Source organism: Apodemus sylvaticus, chromosome 11 (genome assembly GCF_947179515.1).
Source record: "Apodemus sylvaticus chromosome 11, mApoSyl1.1, whole genome shotgun sequence".
In the NCBI taxonomy this organism is placed as follows: domain Eukaryota; kingdom Metazoa; phylum Chordata; class Mammalia; order Rodentia; family Muridae; genus Apodemus; species Apodemus sylvaticus.
Genome location: NC_067482.1, coordinates 96,883,465 through 96,909,208, shown reverse-complemented (window position 1 = coordinate 96,909,208; position 25,744 = coordinate 96,883,465). Strand labels below are relative to the sequence as shown.

Sequence of the window (25,744 nt, the reverse complement as noted above, 5' to 3'; positions counted from 1 at the left end):
TGTAAGGCAAAGGATACCATCAATAGGACAAAACATCAGCCTACAGAGATCTTCATCAACCCTACATCTGACAGAGGACTAATATCCAAAATGTATAAAGAACTAAATTAAAAAATGGTATGCAGAGCTACAGAATTCTCAACAAAGGAATCTTGAATGTCTGAGAAGCACTTAAAGAAATGTTCAGTCTCTTTCTGCCATCTAGGCACCGGTGGAGGTCTGCTGGGACAGGGCATCTAAAAGCAAGTATGTCTGGAAGGCTGTGGTGCAAGGCCATTTTTGCTGGCTGCATCTGAGGTCTCTGGAACCAAAGAGAGCAAATGACTCTCCTTAAAAATGAAGGCGTTTATGCCCGAGATGAAACTAAGTTCTACCTAGACAAGAAATGTGCTTATGTGCATAAAGCAAAAAACAATACAGTGACTCCTGGAGGCAAACCAAGCAAAACCAGAGTGATCTGGGGAAAAGTAACTCGGGTGCATGGAAACAGTGGCATGGTTCGTGCCAAATTCCAAAGCAACCTTCCTGCAAAGGCCATTGGACCCAGAATCCATGTGATGCTGTACCCATCCTGGATTTAAACTAATGGAGAGTAAATAAAGTAGATTTGTACTCTTGTAAAAAAAAAATAGAAATGTTCAATATCCTTCAGTCATCAGAGAAATGCAAATCAAAATGACCCTGAAATTTAATCTTACACCCATCAGCATAGGTAAGATCCAAAACTCAAGTGACAGCAGATGCTGGTGAGGATATGTAGAAATGGGAGCACTCCTCCATTGCTGATGGGATTGCAAACTGGTACAACCACTCTGGAAATCAATCTTGTGGTTCCTCAGAAAATTGGAAATAGCTCTACCTGAAGTCCAGCTATATCACTACTGTGCATATACCCAAAAGACGCTCCACCATACCACAAGGACACATGCTCCATTATGTTCATAGCAACCTTATTTGTAATGGGCAGAAACGGAAAACCCAGATGTTCTTCAACTGAAGATTGGTAGAGAAAATGCGTTTTATTTACACAATGGAATACTATTCAGCTATTAAAAACCAGGAATCATGAATTTTGCAGGCAAATGGATAGAACTAGAAAATATCCTGAGTGAGGTAATCCACACCCAAAAGAACATGCATGATATATACTCACTGATAAGTGGATATTAGCCATTTAGTACAGGATACCCACAATATACTCACATATCCAAAGAAGCTAAACAAGAAGGAAGGCACAAGTAAGGATGAAATAGTCATAGGAGGTAGACTATGGGTGAGCATGGGAGGGAACTGGGTGAGAACTGGGTGGAAGAAGGGATGAGAAGGGACATGGGGCTGTTTTAGGATCAGGTGTGGGGAGAGACAGGAGAGATGGCCATGGGAATGAATGGAAATATGCAACTGTCAGGGTGGCTGGGATGGGAGGATCTTGAGGAAGTGCCAGAGACCTGGGATGGGGGAGGTTCCCAGAAGTCAATGCAGGTGACCTTAGCTGTGATGAATACCCAAGAGACCACCTCCTGTAGCCAGGCAGGACCCCTAGTAGAGGGATAAGGACGCCAACCTACTCATAAAACTTTTGACCCAAAATTTGTCCTGTCTACAAAAACTATAAGGAGAAAGGAGCAGAAACTAAGGGAATGGCCAACCAATAACCGGCCCAACTTTAGACCCATTCCATGGGCAAGCACCAATCCCTGACACTATTAATGATACTCTGTTATGTTTGCAGACAGGAGCCTAGCATGGCTGTCCTCTGAGAGGATCCACCCAGCAGCTGACTCAGAGATGCAGAGATCCACAGCCAAACACTGGACAGAGCTCAGGGACTGTTATGGAAGAGTTGGTGGAAGGATTGAAGGCCCTGAAGGGGAGGAACTCCACAGGAAGGTCAACAAAGCCAACTAACCTGGACCTTTGGGGCTATCAGAGACTGAGCCATCAACCAAGAATATAGCCAGTCTGGACTAAGTAAGGCACCTGGCACATATGTAGCAGATGTGCAGCTCATGTCCATATGGGTCCCCCAACAAGTAAACCTGGGCTTGCCCCTAAAGCTGTTGCTGGTTTGCAGAACCCATTCCCCAACCTGGCTCTCTAGTCAGGTATCAGTGGGAGAGGACATACCTAGTCCTGCAGAGAGAGACTTGATTCCACAGGGTTGGGGGACGTGGGGGGTGGCACCCGCTCAGAAGAGAAGGGGATGAGGGATGGGGAGGGACTATGTGAAGGGGGGACTAGAAATGGAGGTAGTGATTGGGATGCAAAATGAATTAATAAATTAATGGAAATGTGCACGTGCGCATGTGTGCTCGTGACATACACACACACACACATACACACACACACACACACACACACACATATGATCAATAGGTAACAGGTAAAGCCTGTAAAGAAGAGTATTCCGTGACAGTGATAAGCTACATCTGGCTCCATATGTACAATATAAACACATAAAATGCACATGTTAATACATATGTGTGCCATTTCAATCCTCTTGTTCAGTTGTTAGGTGTACATGAAAAAAAACCCACACACTCTTCTTTAGTTTAGACTTTTATGTATGAATATGAACAAAACTCTTTCTTTAGTTGTTTTCAACTTTCTGTAATCTCTCCAGATGTCTAACTTCTTAAGCTGCAATGGAAATAAAGAAGCTAATTTGTCGGTGCTTCCTGAGAGATATTAAAGTAAATTTCCTTTCATAATGAATGTTAGTGGGTCAAAATAAGATTAAGAAAATGTACCAGATTAGTCTGGGAAGAAAAACAAAAATATTCTTATTTTTGTTCTCCAACTTCCACTATCTTTCTTACGTTGGTTTTTTTTTAAAAACGTTGATTACATTCATTCTTTGTGTGTGCTTGAGCAGCACGCCCAGGGACAGATGGGGAGCCAGAGATAACTCTGTGGAGTCAGTTCTCTCTGCCCAGCTCGTGGGTCTGAGGAACTGAACTCTAATTGTCATTCAATGGTAAGAGTCCTCACCCTCCCTGCCATCTCCCTGGCCTGGATCTCCAGTTACCCCCTGCCTCTGCCTCCCAGGTCCTGGGTGTATGGTACCTATCACCCCACTGGGATTCTCACAGTAATCTGTTCAGCTTTAAAAACTCACTCTTAGACCTACTCAAATCTGTAAATATCTTTTGGTTGCAATGAATTGGTGACATACTTTCAGTTTTTCTTTTTAAAGAGGGCTTATGATTGACTATATTTTTTGGAAACATGTTTAAAATTGGCTAGCTTTAGTCATAAACCAAACTTAGAAAAAGATATCTGTAGAGAATTTCTAGTTTATAGGTGCTACCTATAAAGTACCTAGTGGGCAGACTGTGAACATAGCTATGTCTGTCTAATATATTTACAAGCTCAGTTACAGGAAATGTTGACTATATTCTATATTTATTTTGATTTAAGATGCAAAAATGGACTTTGTAGACATATACCATATGCTCTCCTTCCATGCCAAGTTAGCAGGAATTAAGACTGACACGAATAAGCAAGGTCACCTTAGGCTGAGCCAAATTAGACAACAGAATAATTGTCAGGCTTTTCTGTTGGCAGGGATGTTTTGTTTTGAGCCAATCTTCATGAATTATAGGCTGTAACTTTTTTCCTGCTAAGTCCATTGGCAGGCATTCTATTGACAATTTCTTTGTTTTGTAAACACTGAAATTTTCCCTCAGTTATATTGTTTCCAGGCACACAGCAGATCCTGAACAAATGGGTATTTTGTTGTTGTTGTTCCAAATGTAAGGAAACTCACATAGATGAGTCAATAAAAGTCACTAAGGCCAGCCTGGGCGCATTTGCTGAGACAACCGGCAGAGCTGGCTTGATTAACCGAGGTGGCACCACAGCTAAGGGGATTATTTCCAGGTAGTTCCCGTATCATTACATACTGCCCCTCTCACCTGCCCCCTGAACGTTACTCTTCTGAACTGTCCCTTGAGTCATATACCTATGTTTTAGTGGCCAAGTCACAATTATGGAAAACCAATAATTTGGATGATGACATGCAATCATTATTCTGATCTCAGCCAGATCAGAAAAATAACTATTTGGATACTATTATTAAAAGTATAAAGTCTCAGGGTTCCAGAGATGGCTCTACAGTTAGGAGAACTGGCTGCTAGTCCACGGAACTTGGGTTTGATTCCTAGCACCCACGTGGCAGCTGACCCTCTAAAACTGTCTATAACTCCAGTCTCAGGAATCCAATAATATCTTCTGACTTCTGCAGGCACTGCACAGTAGTTCACAGACATACATACAGGCAAAACATCTGTACAAATAAAACAAAAAGTAGCTGGTTGGCATGCATCTTTAATCCTAGAGGCTAGTGTGTCTATGTGAGTTTGAGCCCAAGCTTGGCCTACAAAGTGAATTCAGGGGCATCCAGGGTTATATAAGGAGATCTTGTCTCAAAAAAGAAAAAGTATAAAAGTCTCATAAAAGTGCTGCCAATTCACATAATGGCTAATTTTTTTTTTCTTTTTAAAAGAAACTGCTTTCATTTGGAAGCTTCTCGCTCTGTTGTATGGCTGAGGCTTACTTGACAGCGTCCTAGAGACAGCCTGCTGTGCGGCTAGTTTTAATTGTCAAATTGGCACACCTGGAATCCCCTAGGGACTGTCTCAAATGAGGACTTTACAGATGAGGCTGCCCTGGGGCATATCTGTGGGGAACTGTCTTGATCACATTGATTGATGTGGGTGATACCATTCCCAGGGTTTAAGTCCAGACCTTTGTGAACAGAGGTTACAAGCTGGTCAGTGTGCAGCCGTGCACTCTCTCTGCCTTTGATTGGATGAGTGGGTATTTCATGTTCTTGCCCTGACTTTTCCACAATGATGGACTGCGATCAGGAACTATAAACCAAAGAAACTCACCCTTCATTCCTCCCTCCCTCCCTCCCTCCCTTCCTCCCTCCCTCCCTCCCTGTTCCCTCCCTCCCTCTCTCCCTTCCTTCCTTTCAACTTTTTATTAATCTTTGTGGGTGTCACATCATGCACCCCAGGTCTGTTCATCTCTACCTGCCTTTTGCCCTTGCAACTTCCTCAACAAAACCAAAACAAATCAAAACAAAATCAGACAAAGCACAGACAACATTATGTCACGGAAACTGTTGTGTGTCACAGTGTGTCCCACAGCATGTCCTTTTTTCCACACATCTTTGCAAATATTCATTACAATAACTCACTAGTTTGGTTTGAGGCCTCTGGATTGTTATAGCACCAATACTAGGTCTTCACCAGGACCTTTCTCAGGTATCCTGTTGTTGCCTATGCCACGGAGATCCTGCAGCTCTGGACCTGCAGAACCAGCCCTTTTGCAAGCTCTAGCAGCTCATAGTTGAGGTAGACGTCAGGGGGTGGGGGTGGAGCTTTCCAGAGTGCTACAGCCAGTGAGTGGTAGAGGCAGCTCTGCATAGCCCTGGGACAGCAATGTGCCCCAGGCGGCAGCCCAGCCCAGGGCTGTCTGTGTGGCCTTGGATGGTAACATGAACCATGGACAGAGACCCCTGCTGCTGGATGGCCATGGACCCAGACATGGCCCTCAGCAGCAGCATGGGCTGGGTTTTCACTATGGCCTCACTGCTGCACAGGCTGCTGTTCCTCTCTAGCCTCAAGTCTTTTCTGTTTCTTTTGAGAGAATGATTTCTTTTTGTCATTGAGTCTGTCTATGTGATGTAGTACGTTTATTGACGTATATGTTGAATCGGAATACTGGAATGAAGCTAATTTGTGGTGAATGAGCTGAAATTATTTACTGTGTGTGAACATGCCACACTGTGCATGAGGAGGTCAGAGGACAACTTGTGGCAGCTGGTTCTCTTCTTCCCCCAGGTGAGCCCTATGAGCCAAGTTTTGCAGCAGCCTTCACCGAAAGCGCCTTCACCTAATGAGCCAGTCCGTGCAGTGCTGGGGAGTAACCCTGTGTTTTCATGCATGATGAACAGACTCAACCAACCAAGCTGCATCTCCAGCTCTGGTATATACATCCTTTGGAAAAACTCTGTACATGTACAAGAGTTTTACATGCGTGACTTAGCTTGTAGCTTTTTACTGGGGAAATCTATACCAGTAATATTCAAAGTGTCGGCACAGCAGGAAAATATATAGGGTAATACAAAAAGACCAGCCTTTGCCTTCTAGTTCCTTAAGGAAGTAAGAGGACACTGGCAGCACTATGTTCGTGTGTTAGCTATTCTCTGTGGAAGGGAGAGTGCAAGCTAAGACTGGTGATTAATGCTGCATTGAGAGAGGCAACGACAGAGAGGCAGAGAGCGAGGGAGGGTAGCTATGGATGACACAGAATGGAATGGCAGGACACGGAATGCATTCAGATAACCTAAAGCCTGTCCAGCTCTTAGCAGGTTGACATTCAGAGATCCCACACACCAGGTCAGAGATGTTCTCCAGGAAAGTCGATCAAATGGAAATTTACAAAGGAAACCATAGAGAAAGAAAAGGAAGGGGGTGGGGCTCAACGACAGCAGGACAGATCTGACCTGAAATACTGACACTGGGTTTCAAATGAAGGAAGAGAGAACATGGAGAGAGCTGGAGGCATGCGTGGGCCTTGCGCTTCCAGAGCTGACACCCAGTTTCTTCTCTAGCTCCTGGGTGCTAGGGGAACCCTGGAGGCCCTCTGCAAGGCTGGGGCACAGAAGCTGGCCCTGACAGTGGGCACTTCTCCTTGGGTCTCATCACAGATGCGGGTCCTGTCTTCATGGTTCGGTTGGAAATGTCGCCTCTCTTCCTACCCTTTGTCCATCGCGCACTCTTCCTTATCTGTGGCTCCAACCAGGTTTCTTCTCAAAGCCACTTCATGCAGTTCTGATGCAAAACTTCTCCATACTCTAGAGAAATTCCACCAGCCAGATTTTGGCATCCAGTCCTGTCACAGTGGGTCTGGGTTGCCACAGACTGTGGCTTATGGAAGGTCTGAGGCCACCCAGCTGCAGGAGTCTGTTTGTTTAACAGTCTCCATGGGGCCTAAAGCTTGTGTCCTTAAGAGCACACGTGTTAGTTCAATCCTAGTCACCTGCACTCACTCTCAGGCACCAAGTTCAGTGCTTAGGAAGGTGAGGCAGGAGGACTTAAAAAGTCAGGAACCTTCCCATCAGCCCTCATTCCTCTGCCACTGTGGTACAGCATTTGTCTCCCTCTGGCCCCCACCACAATGACCTCCCTTTAAAGTATCTACTCCTGAGAGGACAGTGTGCAGTGTAGATTTTCTGAGGCTCTCTCTGACACTCTGGCTCTGGTGTCCCTCTAACAGGACGGGGTGTGGGGGTGGGGGGAACACTCCCTAGTCCCTCTGGATAGATTCCTTTTCTGCATTGTAAAAATTCATATTTTATCTTTCTATTAAATCAAGAATTTTTTCAGCCATTCACCATCTCTCTGATAGCTATTATTTAGCTTTCCCCAGTTTATCCCCAGGAAACTTGTGCAGACTCAGTGTGCCATATAGAGTCTTCTTCCAGGAAACGTGAAAAACTTCTTATATAGCTCTTGAGAGAAAGAAGAAATCCAATACAGAATTTCTAAAAGTAATTATAATGAAACACTGCATATTCAAATACATTGGATGTTTAAAAAGAATGAATTCAATAATCATTTTTATCAATAAAAAGAATGAATGAAGCACTGCTGACTGAGAAACAAAGTGTGAAGTCAAGCTAAAATAAACAGCAGCAAAGAACAAAGATTAAAGCAGTCAATGGGCGAGCCAGCATCCAACCTGTCTCCAGATGGGTAGGTGGTTTGTGGAACATGCACTCAGCACTGCAACTACTCAGCTCCGTAATGTAGCACCAAAGTTGTAACTACAATGACCAGATGTGGCTATGGTCCAATAAAACTATATTTACAAGGCAAGATGGTGGCTGGCACCTAACTACAGTTCTCAGGTCTTCTGGGAGTAATCTTAGGAAAGTTGATTAAAAGATACCAGAGGTGTATGATTTCTATCTGCAGTCAAAATAGAAAACAAAACTCCACAGACCCAGGTTCATCCTGTGGGCCTGGCTCAGTATGGGGAGTATTAGAAATCATCCTGTCCCTTTGTAACAGGCATTTAAAGAGCAGAGAAAGGAATTCAGAGAAGGGGCGGAGAGCAGCTTTAGCAAATGGAGACTGTTTTCAGTGGACCAGGCCTAGCTGTGAAATGCCATTTCTAAATGACCCCGCTCAAGTGGCCAGCCTGCAGCCTGCGCCCTTCTTTGACCTGTAAGATGAAACTCAAGGAAGAGGGCACTGGACTTAGCACACACTGAATCTGGACCAGCAGAACTCTGACAGCCATTATGAGAAAGGTCTTTGTGTCTGCACAGAGGAGGTGGCAGCTGGATCTGAGGCAGAAGCTGCAGGGAATCTTAAACAGGGCTCCAGGCAGCTCACCAGGACACACAGCCAGAAGGACAGGCCAGAGGTGACCAGTGTCTGAGGGAGTCTTCCTCTGTGTAATTCTGCCTCCTGGCCCGGTCACATGTGTAACCCAGTCTGTCAAAGGAAGTAGGGACAGGACAGCCCTGGGGATAGACCACTGAGACCCAGAGATGGATCTCCCAGACACAGAGAGGACTCCAGCAAGGAGGCAAACAGACTGGACTGCTTTCACACTCCACCGGCTCCACCCACCACACTCACTTTTTGTAGTCTATATTCATACAGCTCTCATTTAATATTCATGTCCATTTACCAGGCCAGCTCTGCTGCCATGTCCTCTCCTTCCCTCTCCCTACTTCCCCTTCTCCCTCTCTCTCCTCCTCCTTTCCTTTTCTTCCCTTTCCATTTCCAGCAAAGAACAATCAGTTTCCTAAAGCTCACCTCCCAGCCAGTTGTCTCTATCCTACTATCTTCTATGAACATCTCCCTACTAACCCGGTACTAACCATCAATGTTAGCTTGGGCGAGCCTTCCCTTCCACTCATACCTAACTGCTCTATTAGGGCACACGCTACTGTAAGTGCCCCTTTACTTCCTAAAATAATCGGCACAGTACTATTACTGTACTTGTGCTGCAGCCCTACCCATTGATAGTTTGGGCTGCAGACGATAATTCTAAATGAAACGAGTGGTGGGGGAGGGGCAGAGCCTGGCTCCCCACTTCCATTCTACTTGAAAAAAAAAAAACTTCATCAATTCAGACTCTCCTGAGCATGCAAATGCCCCTCTGACAGAATAAGTCTTACTTCAAAGAAGTAAATGAAGAGTTTTTTTTTAAGAATAAGATTTAAATTCAACTAACCACCTAAATCCAGATGTGCAAGTTCTAATGCAAAAACAAAAGTAACATGAAACCCCAAAGCAACATAACTCCTCCAAAAATCACTAATCCCACAGTAATGATCTTCAGTATGAGTGAATTAAATCCCAGGCAAAAAAGCAAACCTACCTGGAAAGAATGAACATAAATAAGTCAAAGAAAATCAAAGACACAAACTTCTGAAAGAATTTTCAGAAGAGACAACAACTGAATGAAACAAGACTGTCTCAATATAAGACATGAAGAAGACTTCAGTAACGGACAAAGGGACGTGGATTCTGAAACAAACCAACCCAAACTGAAGCACTAGAAAATTAAAACAAGTGAAAAGCTCCTCTAAGTCTTCAAGGAAGGGGCAGAACATCTGATCCTGGAGGCAGGGAAGACTTGACTCAGTCAAGGAAGGAAGGACCCAAGACTTTTGGACATAAACAGAAATTTCAGTTTAAGGCCTAGAAAACTTAAAAAAAATGTTGCAGGATATTTGATCATCCTGTGAACCCCAAGACTGTGTTATTTACTGGAAAAAAGTTTCTAATTATGCTGTGGCTTAGCCTTTAGCACACACCTGTAATCCTCCTGGCTGAAATACAGACATACCCTTAGTACACACACCTTTCTTCTCAAACCATGGAGCTAAAGTTGGTCTGTAGAAGGAAGCACTATGCCTGAAAGTGATGTCTAATTGAATGGCAAAGTGATGACTCAGAGAAAGATCTAACAGGATGGGATATGCTCTCAGGAGAAAAGAGAAGACAGGGGAACTACTTAAGAGAGCAGTGCAGAGAGAAAGAGACAGAAGACAGTAAGGAGGTAGTTTCACTGAGTGAATTTTACAGAGACGGGTTGAAGAGAGAACAAGCTAGACACAGGAGAAGACAGAATGAGCCAGAGAATGAGAAAGAGCTGAGAGACTAGATCAGTTCGCCAGAGTTAGTTTGAGGCCAAGCAGAGTAATTCAATCAGAAGCCTAGAGAAGCCACATTGAACTGGGGAGGAGTTTGAGCCAGAACAGCTGAGTTGAATCAGCTAGGGTACAGAAACCTCAAAGGCTGAAAACATTCTAGGCCTAGATAAGATTGTAGGGAGGCTAGAAGCTTCTAGGACCAGGGCCTTGGCTAGCAGACCAATAAACCGCTAGTAAGCCTCGGAGATGACAATTGCCATCAGGCAAATAAAAGTTACTTTTACAAAAAGTCATAGCAGAAACTTTCCAGAGTTAGGAAAGTTTCAGTCCAGACACTGGAAACACTTAGAATGCCAAACAGACAAGATCAGAGAGGAACCTCCCAATATCACAGTATATTAAGTATTTAATATACAGAACAAAGGAAGGAGAGAAAAACACCAAGTCATATTTAACAGCGAATGTCTCAACAGGAACTAAAAAAATCCAGGAAGCTGGATGATAAACACTTTCCACAAAAATACAAGATAAAAAGTAGCCTTCTTATATATCATAACAAACTTGATGATGAGGAAATCAGGTAAATAATCGAATTCATAATACACACACACACACACACACACTAAACTTAATCAAAGGAATGAAAGACTACTGTGAAGAAGATAATAAACCACTTGAGAAGAATTAAAGAATATATTAGCTGATGAAAAAAATCTCTTGTGCTTATATATTGGAAGAACCAATATTGTAAGAATGGCTGTCTTTTTTTTTTTTTTAATGCAAACAAATTTCATTCAGTCCTCATCAAAATTTCATAGAAATATAAAAAAAAAATCTTAAAATTCACTTGGAAGTTCAAAAGACCTAGAAAGTCAAAGCAATCCTGAGTAGGAAAACAGAGAAAAAACAAACAAACAAAACCCCAAACTACAAACAAACAAAACCCAAAGTACAATCCTGGAGGTATCATGACATCTTATTTGAAGTTCTGCTACAATATCAACACGGGGACGAGAGAGATAGCTTAATGGGTGAAGTTCTTTCTGTGTAAGTTATAGGACTTGAGTTCAATCCCCAGAATCCTGTAGAAAAGCCAGGTATGGTGGCACATGTTTGCAATTGGTGGAGACAAGCTGATCAAGATAGACCGTTGGTTGGCCAGCCTATCTTAATTCATAAGACTTGGGATGGAAGATACATGTGTCTTAACAAAACACGGTGGGTGGCCTAATGGACACCCGACACTTGATGGACCACTTGCCTCCACAAGCACATCCACATAGCCACACACACGTGCAAAACACCAACAGCATGGTGTTATGGTACTGGTACATAGAATGGATCAGCAGACACAGATATAGGCTCACATAGCTACAGCCATGTTATTACAAATCAACAAATGGTGTTAAGAAAACTGGATGTCTCTATATAGAAGGTGAAACTAGATCTGTGCACAAAATCCAATGACAAATGGATAAAACTGGGAAAGATGACCAGACCCTCAGAAAAAAACAGTTTATGCTCTTTCTCACGTGTGAGTCCTAGCCTTGAATCTTCAATTTGTGTGTGTAACATGGAGTACCTGTGGAGGCAAGGGAATGAGAAGGGGCAAAGGAGGAGGGAGGGCTCCCCTGGGGGGGCAATGGGTAAAACAAGGAGAAGGTGAGGGAGGGGAATAGAGGTGCGGGGAGAGAAGTGGAAGGGTTAGTCATTACAGAGGGTATATGAAAAGCCAGTGTAATTTGTGCTGTAACCCAATTACATTTCTTTGGAGATAGGAGGACTGGCAGGTGGGAGATGAGAGTAATTAGAATATATTTTACACATGCATAAATATGTCAAAAATTTAATGGAAAATAGAAAAATTTCAAATGGGTTAATGAACTGCACAGAAAGTTCTATAAAGAACAAATCTAATGAGCGATAAGTATTTTTAAAGTGTTTAACATCTTTAGGTAGCAGGGAGATTCAAGTTAAAAGTATTTTGCTATTTCTTTTATTTTTTATTGTTTCTTTTCATTCTTTTTTATGCTTAGTCAGTTTTTATTGGGTATTTTATTTATTTACATTTCAAATGTTATCCCCTTTCCTGATTCTACTCCCACAGAAACCTACTATCCTATCCCCTCCTTCTGCTTCTATGAGGTTGTGTCCCCCCCCTACCCACACATCCACTCCCACCTCCCCACCCTTGAATTCCCCTACACTGGAGCATCAATCCTTCATGGGACCAAGGGCCTCTTCTCCCATTGATGCCCGACAGAGCCATCCTCTGCTACAAATACGGCTGGAGCCATGGATCCCTCCATGTGTACTCCTTGGTTGGTGGTTTAGTCCCTGGGAGCTCTGGGGGTTCTGGTTGGTTGATATTGCTGTTCTTCCTATGGGGTTGCAAACCCCTTCAGCTCCTTCAGTCCTTTCTCTAACTCCTCCACTGGGGACCCTGTGATCAGTACTAGACTGGAAGACTCTTGATAAAGACAACACATTATGCAGGAGGGTCCCTCCTGAAGTGGGACCTTAAAGTATCAGCAGAGCCATGTGGGCTGGCATGAGATGGTTCTGGTCAAGTCTTACTGGGTTATGGACCAACAACCCTCTGTGCTAATCTAATGGCTTGCTAGGCAAGACCTACTGGTGCAAAGGTGGCATGGCTTTCAGACAGGCATCCAATAGCTTTTTTTTTAGACTTCAGGAAATCAAGTGTGGGTCTATAAACTTTGTCAGTAACTCATGGCCAGCAGGGTCATAAACCTTAGTGAGGAAGATGCTAATGCTGTTTTGATAACTGACATGATATCCTGTTGAACTGCCTTCTACATGATGATATTTCAGTTCACAGAATAGTCGTGCTGCCATCTGAGGTCAGAGAAGCTTCACTGAACAGTGGGCAGTGGTTATTGCACAGACTCATATTGGATGTACAAGTGGTAAAAGTGCAGTTGCTGGATTCTCAGCCATAGGTGGATATCTCCATCACCTCCTTATGACTCAGAGGACGCCATGCAAGAGTGAGTACATGTAGGTGTGGGAGGGAAGGTGAAGGGCTGTGGAATGCTGACTTCTGGATGCTGTCGCACTTGGCCTCTCAGCAGTGTGGGTACCTGTGCAAGGCTGGCACAGGACTGGGCCTGCCAACATTGTCATGGAAGAAGAGAATCCATGAGCTCTTGCCCCTTCCTGAGGACTTTCAGATACATTGCATAAATTAAAAATAAAAATATTTTAAGAAGATTTTTAATATGAGGCTGGAGAGATGGCTCAGCAGTTAAGAGTACTGACTGCTCTTCCAGAGGTTCTGAGTTCAATTCCCAGCAACCACATGGTGGCTCACAACCATCTGTAATGTAATGTAATGGTGTGTCTGAACATAGCTACAGTGTACTCATATACATAAAATAAATCTTAAAGAAAAAGAAAAGATTTTTAATGTGTGTGTGTGTGTGTGTGTGTGTGAGAGTGTGTGTGTGCGTGCGCGCGCATATGCATGTGCCTGTGTGTACCTGGATGAGTTTATGTGTACCACATATATGCAGGTACCAGAGAACACCAGACTTACAAGCATTTAAATAATTTCTGAGAAGGGACAGACTTTTTTTTCTTTCTTTTTGTGCTATAGCCACTCTGGTAAGTAGCTCACACTCCTGTAAATAACTTCTTACCCTTATTCTTGTAATTAACCCTAATTATACTCACTTGGTTCACACACACACACACACACACAACTACCTTAAAAAGTAAATTCAATGAACACATTAATAAGATTATACTTTATGACTAAGATGTTTTTATCCCAAAAATGCTAGGTTGATTCAAAATATGCTCATCAATAAATTTAATGTACCATTACAGAATATGCTAATATAAATTACATAATCATCTCAGTAGGTCCAGGACAGGCAGTTGACAATTTAACATACTTTCATGAAGGGCCTGAAAAAACTATGTATAGAGGAAACACATCGAATAGAACCTTTATTATGTGTTAAATCCATAGATAAAATTATGCTGAATGAATATCTAGGCCACTTCCTCCATAGCTTAGAATGAGACAAGGTTTTCACTCTCTTTGCTCTCATTCAATACAGAGATCGGAGTTTTGGAAATAGCAATAAGATAACAAATACATACAGAGATATGAGTGAGAAAACGAGACAGTTATCTCCACTTGCAGATGACATGATACAAACATGATCAAATGGAATCTACCAGAAGATTCTTGGATCTGATAAAATACTTTCAGCAAAGTGGCAGGATACAAAATCAACAGAGAAATCAGTTGCTAGGTCACATCTTCAGTGTTGAATGTGAAATACTTCCTTATGTAGTAAGCTTTTAACTTACTATATCTTACCTTCTCAAAGGGCCATTTGGTATTTTCTGTTGAATAGTATATTTGTGTGTTGAACCAATGGAAGGAAGAAGGCCTGGAAACGTGTTTTCTCCTTCAGGCGTTAAAGCTGAGCTGGCAAAACCTTCATTCAGCATGTCTCTTCTGTCCAAGGGCCCCAGGAGTTCTGTTTTGTACGAGATGGATGAGATATGAGAGAATGGCAATACAGTTTCTGATAACTAGTTCCGGACCAACAATGTTCACGTGTCCAGTGCAGCCCTCTCCTTTGTCGTCTGCTAAGTAGTACTTGATGGCGGGGGAGGGAACCCCGACAGATCCTATCTCTGAAAATTGTTGTCATTCTGTTTAGCTAAGGGATTAACAACACAAGTGTTCTCAAGATCAATTTTGAAAATTATTTTGTACTTTGTCTGTTCACAGTGATTTGGCAACACTTTAATCACCTATATTTTCTTTTTTGCATACTAAATAATTTAATATAACAATTTAATTTTGCAGTTTTTGGTTATGGAAAATGCCAATATACAGTACAAATCAAAGGAAATAAGCCCTCTTGGCCTTAAGCATTAAGAATCTGACTGATAGATGCTTTAACATAGAAAAGCACCTCCCTAACTGGAGTTATTTTATTTTTTTATTAAACTAATAAATTTATTTTAAAATATACAACTCAGTATTGACATTTTTTTTAATTTTTTTTATTCAATATAATTTATTTACATTTCAAATGATTTCCCCTTTTCTAGCCCCCCCACTCCCCGAAAGTCCCGCAAGCCCCCTTCTCTTCCCCTGTCCTCCCACCCACCCCTTCCCACTTCCCCGTTCTGGTTTTGCTGAATACTGTTTCACTGAGTGAACCAGGGGCCACTCCTCCTTTCTTCTTGTACCTCATTTGATGTGTGGATTATGTTTTGGGTATTCCAGTTTTCTAGGTTAATATCCACTTATTAGTGAGTGCATATTGACATTTTTAAGTCAGCAAAATAATTAATAACAGTTAAATGCCTCTTAAACATACATGATATCTTCTGAAGCTAAAAGTAATATGCACTCAACCAGTTTTTTAAATTTATTTAGAATACTAAACATGATAGAAGTAGAAAAAATATCTATTATGAAGTTCTCTATGAAAGGAAATTATGATAAGTTCCTGATTAGACAGAAACTGTTCCATCTCCAAGGGAGAATACGCAGCGCAACTGTGGCTTCATAGAATGAATTGGGTGGTTTTCCTTCTGTTTCTACTTTGTGGAATAGTTTGAAGAGTATTGGTATTAGGTCTTCTTGAAGGTCTGATAGAACTCTGCACTAAACACATCTGGTCCTGGGCTTTTCTTGGTTGGGAGACTTTTAATGACTGCTTCTATTTCATTAGGGGTTATGGGGCTGTTTAGATAATTTATGTGATCCTGATTTAACTTTGGTACCTGGTATCTGTTTAGGAAATTGTCCATTTCATCCAGATTTTCCAGTTTTGTTGAACAAAGGCTTTTGTAGTAGGTTCTGATGATTTCTTGGATTTCCTCAGTTTCTGTTGTTATGTCTCCCTTTTTATTTCTGATTTTGTTAATTTGGATACTGTCTCTGTGCCCTCTGGTTAGTCTGGCTAAGGGTTTATCTATCTTGTTGATTTTCTCAAAGAACCAGCTCCTGGTTTGGTCAATTCTTTGTACAGTCCTTTTTGTTTCATCTTGGTTGATTTCAGTCCTGAGTTTGATGATTTCCTGCCTTCTATTCCTCTTAGGTATCTTTGCTTCTTTTTGTTCTAGAGCTTTCAGATGTTCTGTCAAGCTGCTATAGTGTATGCTCTCTCCAGTTTCTTTTTGGAGGCACTCAGAGCTATGAGTTTTCCGCTTAGCGCTGCTTTCATTATGTCCCATAAGTTTGGGTATGCTGTGCCTTCATTTTCATCAAATTCTAAAAAGTCTTTCATTTCTCCATTTCTTCCTTGAACAAGTTGTCATTGAGTAGAGTGTTGTTCAGCTTACATGTATATGTGTGCTTTTCATTGTTTTTGATGTTATTGAAGATCAGCCTTAATCTGTGATGATCTGATAGGATACATGGGATTATTTCAATCTTCTCATATCTGTTGAGGCCTATTTTGTGACCGATTATATGGTCAATTTTGGAGAAGGTACCATGAGGTGCTGAGAAGAAGGTATATTCTTTTGTGTTAGGATAAAATGTTCTATAGATATCTGTTAAATCCAGTTGGTTCATAGCTTCTGTTAGCTTCACTGTTTCTCTGTTTGGTTTCTGCTTTGATGATCTGCCCATTGATGAGAGTGGGGTGCAATGTGTGCTTTGAACTCTAGTAAATTTTCTTTTATGAATGTGGGTGCCCTTGCATTTGGAGCATAGATATTCAAGATTGAGAGTTCTTGGTAAATTTTGCCTTTGGTGAGTATGAAGTGTCCTTCCTTATCCTTTTTGATAACTTTAGGTTGAAAGTTGATTTTATTCGATATTAGAATGGCTACTCCAGCTTGTTTCTTGGGATCATTTGCTTGGAAAATTGTTTTCCAGTCTTTTTACTTTGAGGTAGTGTCTGTCTTTGCCACTGAGGTGGGTTTCTTGTTTACATATCCAATCTGTTAGCCTATGTCCTTTTATTGGGGAATTGAGTCCATTGATATTAAGAGATATTAAGGAAAAGTGATTATTGCTTCCTGGTATTATTGCTGTTGAATGTGGAGTTATGTTTATGCTGCTGTCTTATTGATTTGTTAATGTAAGATTACTTTCTTGCTTTTTCTAGGGTGTAGTTTCCCTCCTTATGTTGGAGTTTTCCATTTATTATCCTTTGAAGGGCTGGATTTATGAAAGATATTGTGAAAATTTGGTTTTGTCATGGAATATCTTTGTTTCTCTATCTATAGTAATAGAGAGTTTTGCCGGGTGTAGTAGCTTGGGCTAGTATTTTTGTTCTCTTAGGGTCTATATGATATCAGCCCAGGATATTCTAGCTTTCACAGTCTCTGGTGAGAAGTCTGGTATAATTCTAATAGGTCTGCCTGTATATGTTACTTGATTTTTCTCCCTATTGCTTTTAATATTCTTTGATTTGTGCATTTGGTGTTTTAATTATTATGTGATAGGAGGAATTTCTTTTCTGGTCCAATATATTTGGAGTTCTGCAGGCTTCTTGTATTTCCATGGGTATCTCTATCTTTAGCTTAGGGAAATTTTCTTCTATAATTTTGTTGAAGATATTTACTAGTCCTTTAAGTTGGGAGTCTTTGTTCTCTTCTATACCTGTTATCCTTACGTTTGGTCTTCTCATTGTGTCCTGGATTTCCTGGATATTTTGGGTCAGGAGCTTTTTGCATTTTACATTTTCTTTGACTGTTGTGTCAATGTTTTCTATGGTATGTTCTGTACCTGAGATTCTCTCTTCTATCTCTTGTATTTTGTTATTGATGCTTGCATCTATGACTCCTGATTTCTTTCCTAGGTTTTCTATTTCCAGTGTTATCTCCATTTGTGATTTCTTTATTGTTTCAACTTCCATTTTTAGATACTGGATGGTTTTGTTTATTTCCTTCACCTGTTTGGTTGTGTTTTCCTGTAATTCTTTACGGAATTTTTGTGTTTCCTTTTTAAGGGCTTCTACCTGTTTACCTGTGTTCTCCTGTATTTCTTTAAGTGACTTATTTATATCCTTAAAGTCTTCTATCAGCATCATGAGATGTGATTTTAAATCCAACTCTTGCTTTTCTAGTGTGTTGCAGTATCCAGGACTTGCTGTGATGGGAGAGCTGGGTTCTGATGTTGCCAGGTAGCACTGGTTTCTGTTGGTAAGGTTCTTGTGCTTGCCTTTTGCCATCTTGTTATCTCTGGTGTTAGTTGGTCTTGCTATCTCTGGCTGGAGCTTCTCCCTCCTGTGGGCCTGTAAGCCTGTGTAAGTAGTCCTGGGAGACTAGCTTTCTTCTGGCAGGATCTGTGTGTACAGATGGCTGTGGAACAGCCTGGTTCCTGGATACAGATGGCGACTGGAAGGATCCTGTCCTAGCCATTCTACTGATTGTATGCCCTGTTCCCTCCTAGCCATTCCCCTCTGGACAGTTATTGGAGAGAAAGTGGAGATCTCACCTCTGTATCCAGAAGTGAAAGTGCTGCTGGGAGATCATTGTCTCTGGAGGGTTGTGCACAGGGCGTTGTAGAGCCGCCTGGCTCCCTAGTGCAAATGGCAACTGGAAGCCCATATACATTTTTTAATAGAGAGCTATTGAAATGGCTTATTAGGTACACATTGCTCGCTGCTGAGCCTGAAGACCTGGTCCAATCCCCAGAACCCAGGTAGTAGACAAAGAAGCCTGAGTCCTGCAGGTGTCCTCTGAGTTCCACAAGCACAGCATGCCACATGTACACAGGTGTAAATGGATACATCCATATAGATATTAAGGCCTGTCTCTGCCATCTGTAAAGCTGTCATTGCACTGGGATAGCAGTTCTACAGACTAGCCAGTTGCCGTCAACAGAGTTGGCGTTTGTCAATAATTGACTTATAGTTCATGGATATAAGATATCTTTTCTGGTATTGTCTTTACTTTTTTTTTCTTCTTGAGACAGTTTATACATGTGTAGGCTGGATTTGAACTACTGGACTCAAGGGATCTTTCCATTTCAGTCTTCCACCTCTTGGGACTACAGGTGTGTGGCACCATACCTGGCTCTGTGCTTTCTTTCAGCAACTGTTTTCAGTGTACAGATCTCTCACCTCCTTGGTAAGGGTTAGTTTGCTCTTTTGAGGCCACTGTAGACAGAGTGGTTTCCATCATCAATGTTTTAGATCCCCCCTTTGAGCACGTTGACATAATTTGTCCTGACACTTTATTGGATTTACTCATTCAAACCATTTTTCAATGAAATTTAAAATTTAAGAGTTTTCTTTATATGACTGCATAATTTGTAAATGCTTTTTTTCCTTTTAAAATGTCTTTGCATAGTTAATGTGGCTAGCATTAGATATAAATAATATAAATGTAAATAGCAGACATCTTATTTTCTCTTTTTGCCCTATAGAAACAGCTTTCAGTCCTTCAAAAATTTTATTTGCTTATTGTATTGTTGATGTGCATGAACCATTGTGCACACAGGAAGGTCAGTTATGTCCTTTTACCATGTGGCTCTGGGGACAGAAATGAGGCTTGGTGACACATGCTTTTATGTGCTGAGCTATCTTGCCAGCTCCGGCTGCTAGTCTTATTACTCGGTTTGCTATAAGCATAAGTTTGTCATATGTAGCCTTGCTTATGTTAAGATAATTTCCTTTACTCTGCTTTGCTGAGTGTTCTCTATCATGGAAAGGTGTTGATTTTGCACATGATACACAAGCACTGAGAGAGATCCTTAAGCTTCTGTCCCTCAGGCACTTGTGGAACTTTCCAGAAGTAAATCCTGCTTGATCTCAGTGTCTAAGTATTGTTTATATTGTCAAATCTGGTTTACTAGTGTTTTGATCAGGACTTAACAATCAGTACTAATGAGATATTTTTTGGTCAATATATTTCCTTGCCTTTGTATGGCTTTAGTATTAGAACAACATTACCCTTTACAAATGGTTCTAGAAAACCCCCTCCTCATTTTTTAGGGGGAGCTTGAAGGGGATGTTGAGAATTTGTCTTTAAACTTTTAGTAAACTTCTCCAGTGAGGCCAACAGGTCCTGGGCTTTTCTCTCTTGGGAGGCTTTGGTCACTAATTCAGTTCACTTACTGATTGTATAGGAGGGCGGCATGCGCTTTCATGATGCTGGTTAAGCCCCGCATCTGATGTGTCTGATGTGTTGGTTGTGATTCCTGGAGGCATTTCTGATGTTAGCAGAGCTGCTTTTGTTGTCCTGTCAGATCTGCTGGATATGGGAGAGCTGCATCTTAGGTGTCATTAGCTTTGTCTTTTTTGTTTTAATGTGTTCTTTCAGTGGTTTCCTCAGATACAAAGTTTAGGCTATTGATTTGAGACTTTCTTTTGTAATATATATCATAAATTCATATATTTTCCCCTGTCTCAAAAGTTTTAGAATTTTGTGATTTTTTTGGCTCATTTGCATGTATGTTGCTTTATTTTTTAAATATTTATAGATTTTTCAATTTTTACTTCTGCTACTGATTTTTAGTTTAATTCCACTGTGATCAGAAGATACTTTATATGCTAAATACTTTAGGGCTGGAGGTGTAGCTCAGTGGTAGAGCACTTGCCTACTATGTCTGACACCCTGGTTTTGTTTGAGACCCATCTCAGCAAAGATAAATAAAATAGACCTATTTTATTGCCGAATTTGGGTTAGTCTTGGAGAATGTTCTGGGAGAATTGGACAAGAATGTGTATTCTAGTTGTATGAATATCCTGTATATATTTGTTAAGTCTAGTTAGTCTACAGAATTACTGAATTCTCTATCAACTCTTGAAAACAAAAGAAACCATAAACTACTCAGAATTTTGCTTTAGTCTTTTCACCTAGGACAACGTTTGTGATCCATGTACCAAATTAGTTTATAGATGTTTAACCCACTGAGTTTAAAAGTTATTTTCACTTCTTTACCAACACTGAAAATTGGTAGACTTTTTTCTTTAAAATTTCACATTACCAGAAAGATGATATATTCTTGGATATGAAGAGAATATGAAATTTAGACCTCAGTGTCTAAGTGAAGACTTACCGTAGCATAGCCACCCTTGTTTAATTTGAGTAGTTTAAACTGAGATTCTGTGACCTACAAAACCCAACACACTTTATGATTCATGATAAAAATCCTTGAAACCTGCTGTGGCTTAAAATATTTTATTCCCCTGCTTCTTCTTGTTTGTTTTTTATCACTGCTTTTCTCCTCTCTTATCTTATACATGCTCATAGGACAGAAAGACAGCAGTGAAATATTCAAGAAACTAGGTATGATCTCTGCTTTATGACAGATGTCTTAAGACAAGTCATCTCATCTCTTTGAGCTTCTTTTTCCTCACTTGTTCAACAAAAAGTGATAGATTAGTCTTGAACAGTGGCATGCATCTGCCATATCAGCACTGGGAGGCAGAGGCAGGAGGATCGGCAGTTCAGGGCTAGCCTGGGCTACAGAGCAGATTCTTCCTTTGTGTCAGTAAGTTCCTGAGAAATGTTGGGTATAAAGTCTCTATTGTCCGTTTCAACAACAGTTTGACTCAAGGCAACTCAGTGTGGATCATATTTGTTATTTGACATGATCTTATACATTATTCTTAAATCTTTCTATTCTGTTGGCTCTATGCCTTCAAAAGAGACACCACCCAGTCTCCAGAGGATTTTTCAGGGTAAGACACACGTACTGGCTAGTTTTGTGTGTCAACTTGACACAGGCTGGAGTTATCACAGAGAAAGGAGTTTTAGTTGTGGAAGTGCCTCCATGAGATCCAGCTGTGGAGCATTTTCTCAATTAGTGATCAAGTGGGGAGGGCCCCTTGTGGGTGGTACCACCTTTGGGCTGGTACTCTTGGGTTCTATACGAGAGCAAGCTGAGCAAGTCAGGGGAAGCAAGTCAGTAAGAAACATCCCTCCATGGCCTCTGCATCAGCTCCTGCTTCCTGACCTGCTTGAGTTCCAGTCCTGACTTCCTTTAGTGATGAACTGCAACGTGGAAGTGTAAGATCAATAAACCCTTTCCTCCCATGACTTGCTTCTTGGTCATGATGTTTGTGCAGGAATAGAAACTCTGACTAAGACAACACATTTCAAGGTGTGTAATCACAAGGAAGAATGAAAATCTTTTATAACATTATGAAACTGAAAGCTCTACCTAACAGAAGCTATTAATGTATTTTTAAAGTAGCAGCAGCACTTGTTAGAAATACAGGTTCAGGGGAATCAAAATAAACAAGCTGATAAGTGCAAGATAAGCCATGACCAGTTCTGTGTATACACTGAACATTATTTAGAAAACTCTGATGTTTACACAGCAATCATACTGTAAATTCTCAGAGCTGAACTGTTCACAAGAATTCTTCATAGTGATCTTTTAAACAATTTAGGAAATCCCTAAACAATCTTTTTAAGAAGTGTTAGCCTTTTGGTATGTGTTATTTTTGTACTTAAAACATAGTTGTAAGTGAATGAAGAGATCAGTTGGGTCCTATGATGTCTCAGAACTTCAGTCAGGATTCTTAGGAAAAATAAAATACAAGTATTTTATACCTTAATCTACTATTTAATACTATATAAATATAGTATAATATATATTATATGGTATAAAATATAGTATAATATATATATATATACATATATATATTGAGAGAGAGAGAGAGAGAGAGAGAGAGAGAGAGAGAGAGAGAGAGAGAGAGAGAGAGATTTTGATTTTCAAAAATTTTATAGAATTCAGTGTTGATCACTGAAAATTACAGAACATAGGAGAGGACAGCAGTGTGCACTTCTACCCCTCAGCATCAGAAAGAGGAAGGTCTGGATTGTTATGGAGAAAATAGATATTTGTCAATCTCCTAGGATAATATGTGCCTGCTTATTTTACTGAATTACTTATTAGAAGGATATTATTTAAAAAAAAAAAGAAGGCTATTATTTGAAAGAAAAAAATCTTTCAATAGTTATTTTTAAATATTGTATGCTAGGAGCTTGGGGGAACTCCACAACTTCATTAGTGGATTTTTGTGAAAAGGCCAGGGTTCTCTCAAAGCTTTGAAAGGCATCCTTATCAGTCTTCTCTGCTTCAAGCTTCCTCCTGCACTAGTGTCTCTACCATTGCCGGGATTAAATATCTGACCAAAGCTCCTTGAGGGAAGAAGGCTTTGCTCTGGCTCACACTTCAAGGTCCTGCCCATCACACAGGAAGTCATGGCAGCAGGAGCTTGAAGCAGCTGATCACAGATCACGTCACATCTGCTCAGGAAGACAGAGCTATGAACAGCACTGCTCAGCTAGCCTGCTCCCTACAAGACCCAGGGACGGGGATCACCACTGTCAAGTCACCAGTCAAGATGTTCCTCCACAGGCATAGCCAGAAGCTGACCAACTCTGGCCCTACAGGCCTCTCCAGATCTGTGACGATGGATGGATCAACCATCACAGACCCACTCACTGGGCTCTGGTGTGGGATTGCTATGCTGCCCAGACAGTGTTTACAGATGGCCAACACTATGCCACACCCATTTTTAACATTTTTTAAATATAGTGTTTTCCATGCCATTGATAAGGAAAATGTATTTAGAAGTGGGAAAGGTCAGACTGGGTGGTGGTGGTGTAAGGAGGATGCTCAGAAAGTGTTAGCAACTTAAAAGAAGAGGGAAAAGGACGAGTGCTGTATTTGGTGGGAGGATATGCAAGGGTAACTAAGTCTTAGGGGAACCTTTAAGATTGTGTAGTGCTGGTCTCGGCTACTGCACAGAGATCTACATAAACGGCACATCCTCCAGCACAGAAATGACATATAGTCAATAGATAGCTTTGTTTATATATTTTTATATGCTACAATATTTAAATTTTTAAGATTATAACATAATTACATCTCTCCCTTCCCATTTGCCCTTCCAAACATTCTCTTATACCCCACGGAAACCACTAGAGAAACACACAGTGTTAAAACATAGAGTTGTAGTGGCAGTGTTTTCTGTACATAGGATAACTCAAAGCAAGTGAAAGGTTACACAGAAATCCAGAGCCTTAGGCCAAGTCAGGCCCCAGCATGAAGGAGGCAGGTCAGCGTAAGGACCTGCCTCTAGCTCAGAAGCAATTGGTAGTTGACAGCGACTAGGAGAAGAAAAATCAGTCTCTTTACGGGTGTGGCACTAGAAGTACAATCATTCTCCGGGAAGGCAACAATAGTATATTAGAGGCACAAATTATACATAATGAGTTTTAAATAAAAGAGAGCACACGTTTTTTATGACTCTGGGAGGGCTTGTGGTGGGTACAAACCACACATTATATTTTTTTGCAGGGAGACTTTTGGGGTTTTTTTTTTTAAGTTTGAGACAGTATGTAGCCAAGGCTGACCATAACTGATCTTCTGCTTCAGTGTTTAGATTCACAAGCATGCACCACCATGCCTTCTGTGTTTTAAAAGACATTTTTAAAATGTCTTTAACATCAAATTTTCTCCTTATCACCTCAGATATTTGATAAGTGGATGGGTCTAAATGGAAAGAAAACAATAGTCATTCATTCTTGGGGGCCATGTAAAATATTAATATCTGAATCTGTCTGTCTATCTGCCTGTCCTCCTTTCCTCAGGATCATTTTGTAATAGATAGTGTCCTACTCCACATAGCCCAGGCTAGGTTTGAATTCACAGTCCTACCCAGTTCTCAAGTGCCAGGATTGCAGACACTAAAACTCTTAGACTGCGGATTTGTGAATATAGATACACAGATGTATTCATTATTAAAATTCGATATTGGAAACTCAGGGAATGGCAGCAGCTAGCTGCCTGCAGTCTGCCTTCAAGCTAACAGCCTATGTCCACTGTAGCTCAGTCTGCTCTGCTCCTGCTCCTGCTCTGCTCCTGCTCTTCCCTCCTGCTCCTACTCCTGCTCCTGCTCAGCCCACTCTGCATTCTGGGACATCTGGATCATTGAGGATTAAGTCACAGACAGATGATTATTTCAAGTATTTTAGAGTCTTAAAAACCTTAGGGCCTCAGAAAAGAGGCTCCTTCCCATTGTTAGTCATCACTAAAGAGGTTTTGCTTCCCAGTCATTCCCTTTCAGACTGCTAACATGGACCACATCAGCAGGCCAGGTCACTCTCTCATGTTCTGTTGCATCTGCTATATTGTAGCCTGGTCTGGCTGTGGATCATTTGATTATTTTAGGTTCATTTGGATAATGAAGGTAATTTTTTAGGTCTACTTTGCCATGTAACTACACATTCCCAGACTCTAGAGATGAAGATATAACCATATGACAGAACTGGCCACCTACTCATTTTCAGAAACATTCTCTTCATTCAGGTTCTACTAGACCGCACACAGTTTATGCACGTACACTAAGTCTCCAGTGTGTGTCTTCACTGTAACTTGTAGCTTTTAGCATAACTGGGTCTCTCAGTAATCTGAAGCCAGATATCAAGTCCATATCTTCTCATGTGTCTGAAACCTTCTCTTCTTTATTTTTAACATTTCTGAATCACTATGTCTTCCTTTCTCTATGTATTTCCCCAAAGCCACCTGTCTATCCGCATGCCTTATATTGAACACACTGTTAGACTTTGCTTTGTCAT

General features: G+C 41.1%; 1 protein-coding gene and 1 pseudogene across 7 annotated transcripts in view; one reads left to right on the top strand and one right to left on the bottom strand.

Moving 5' to 3' along the window:
• The window catches only part of Wdpcp (WD repeat containing planar cell polarity effector), a 293,085-nt gene that overhangs the window by 19,079 nt on the left and 248,262 nt on the right, over positions 1-25,744 (bottom strand). For all 7 annotated transcript variants that reach the window (XM_052198565.1, XM_052198564.1, XM_052198562.1 and 4 more), the window contains one exon: positions 14,544-14,706. In XM_052198565.1, coding sequence (XP_052054525.1) covers positions 14,544-14,706 — 163 coding nt within the window. The remainder of the gene's footprint in view (positions 1-14,543; positions 14,707-25,744) is intronic.
• LOC127696081 (60S ribosomal protein L35a-like) lies at positions 249-581 on the top strand (annotated as a pseudogene).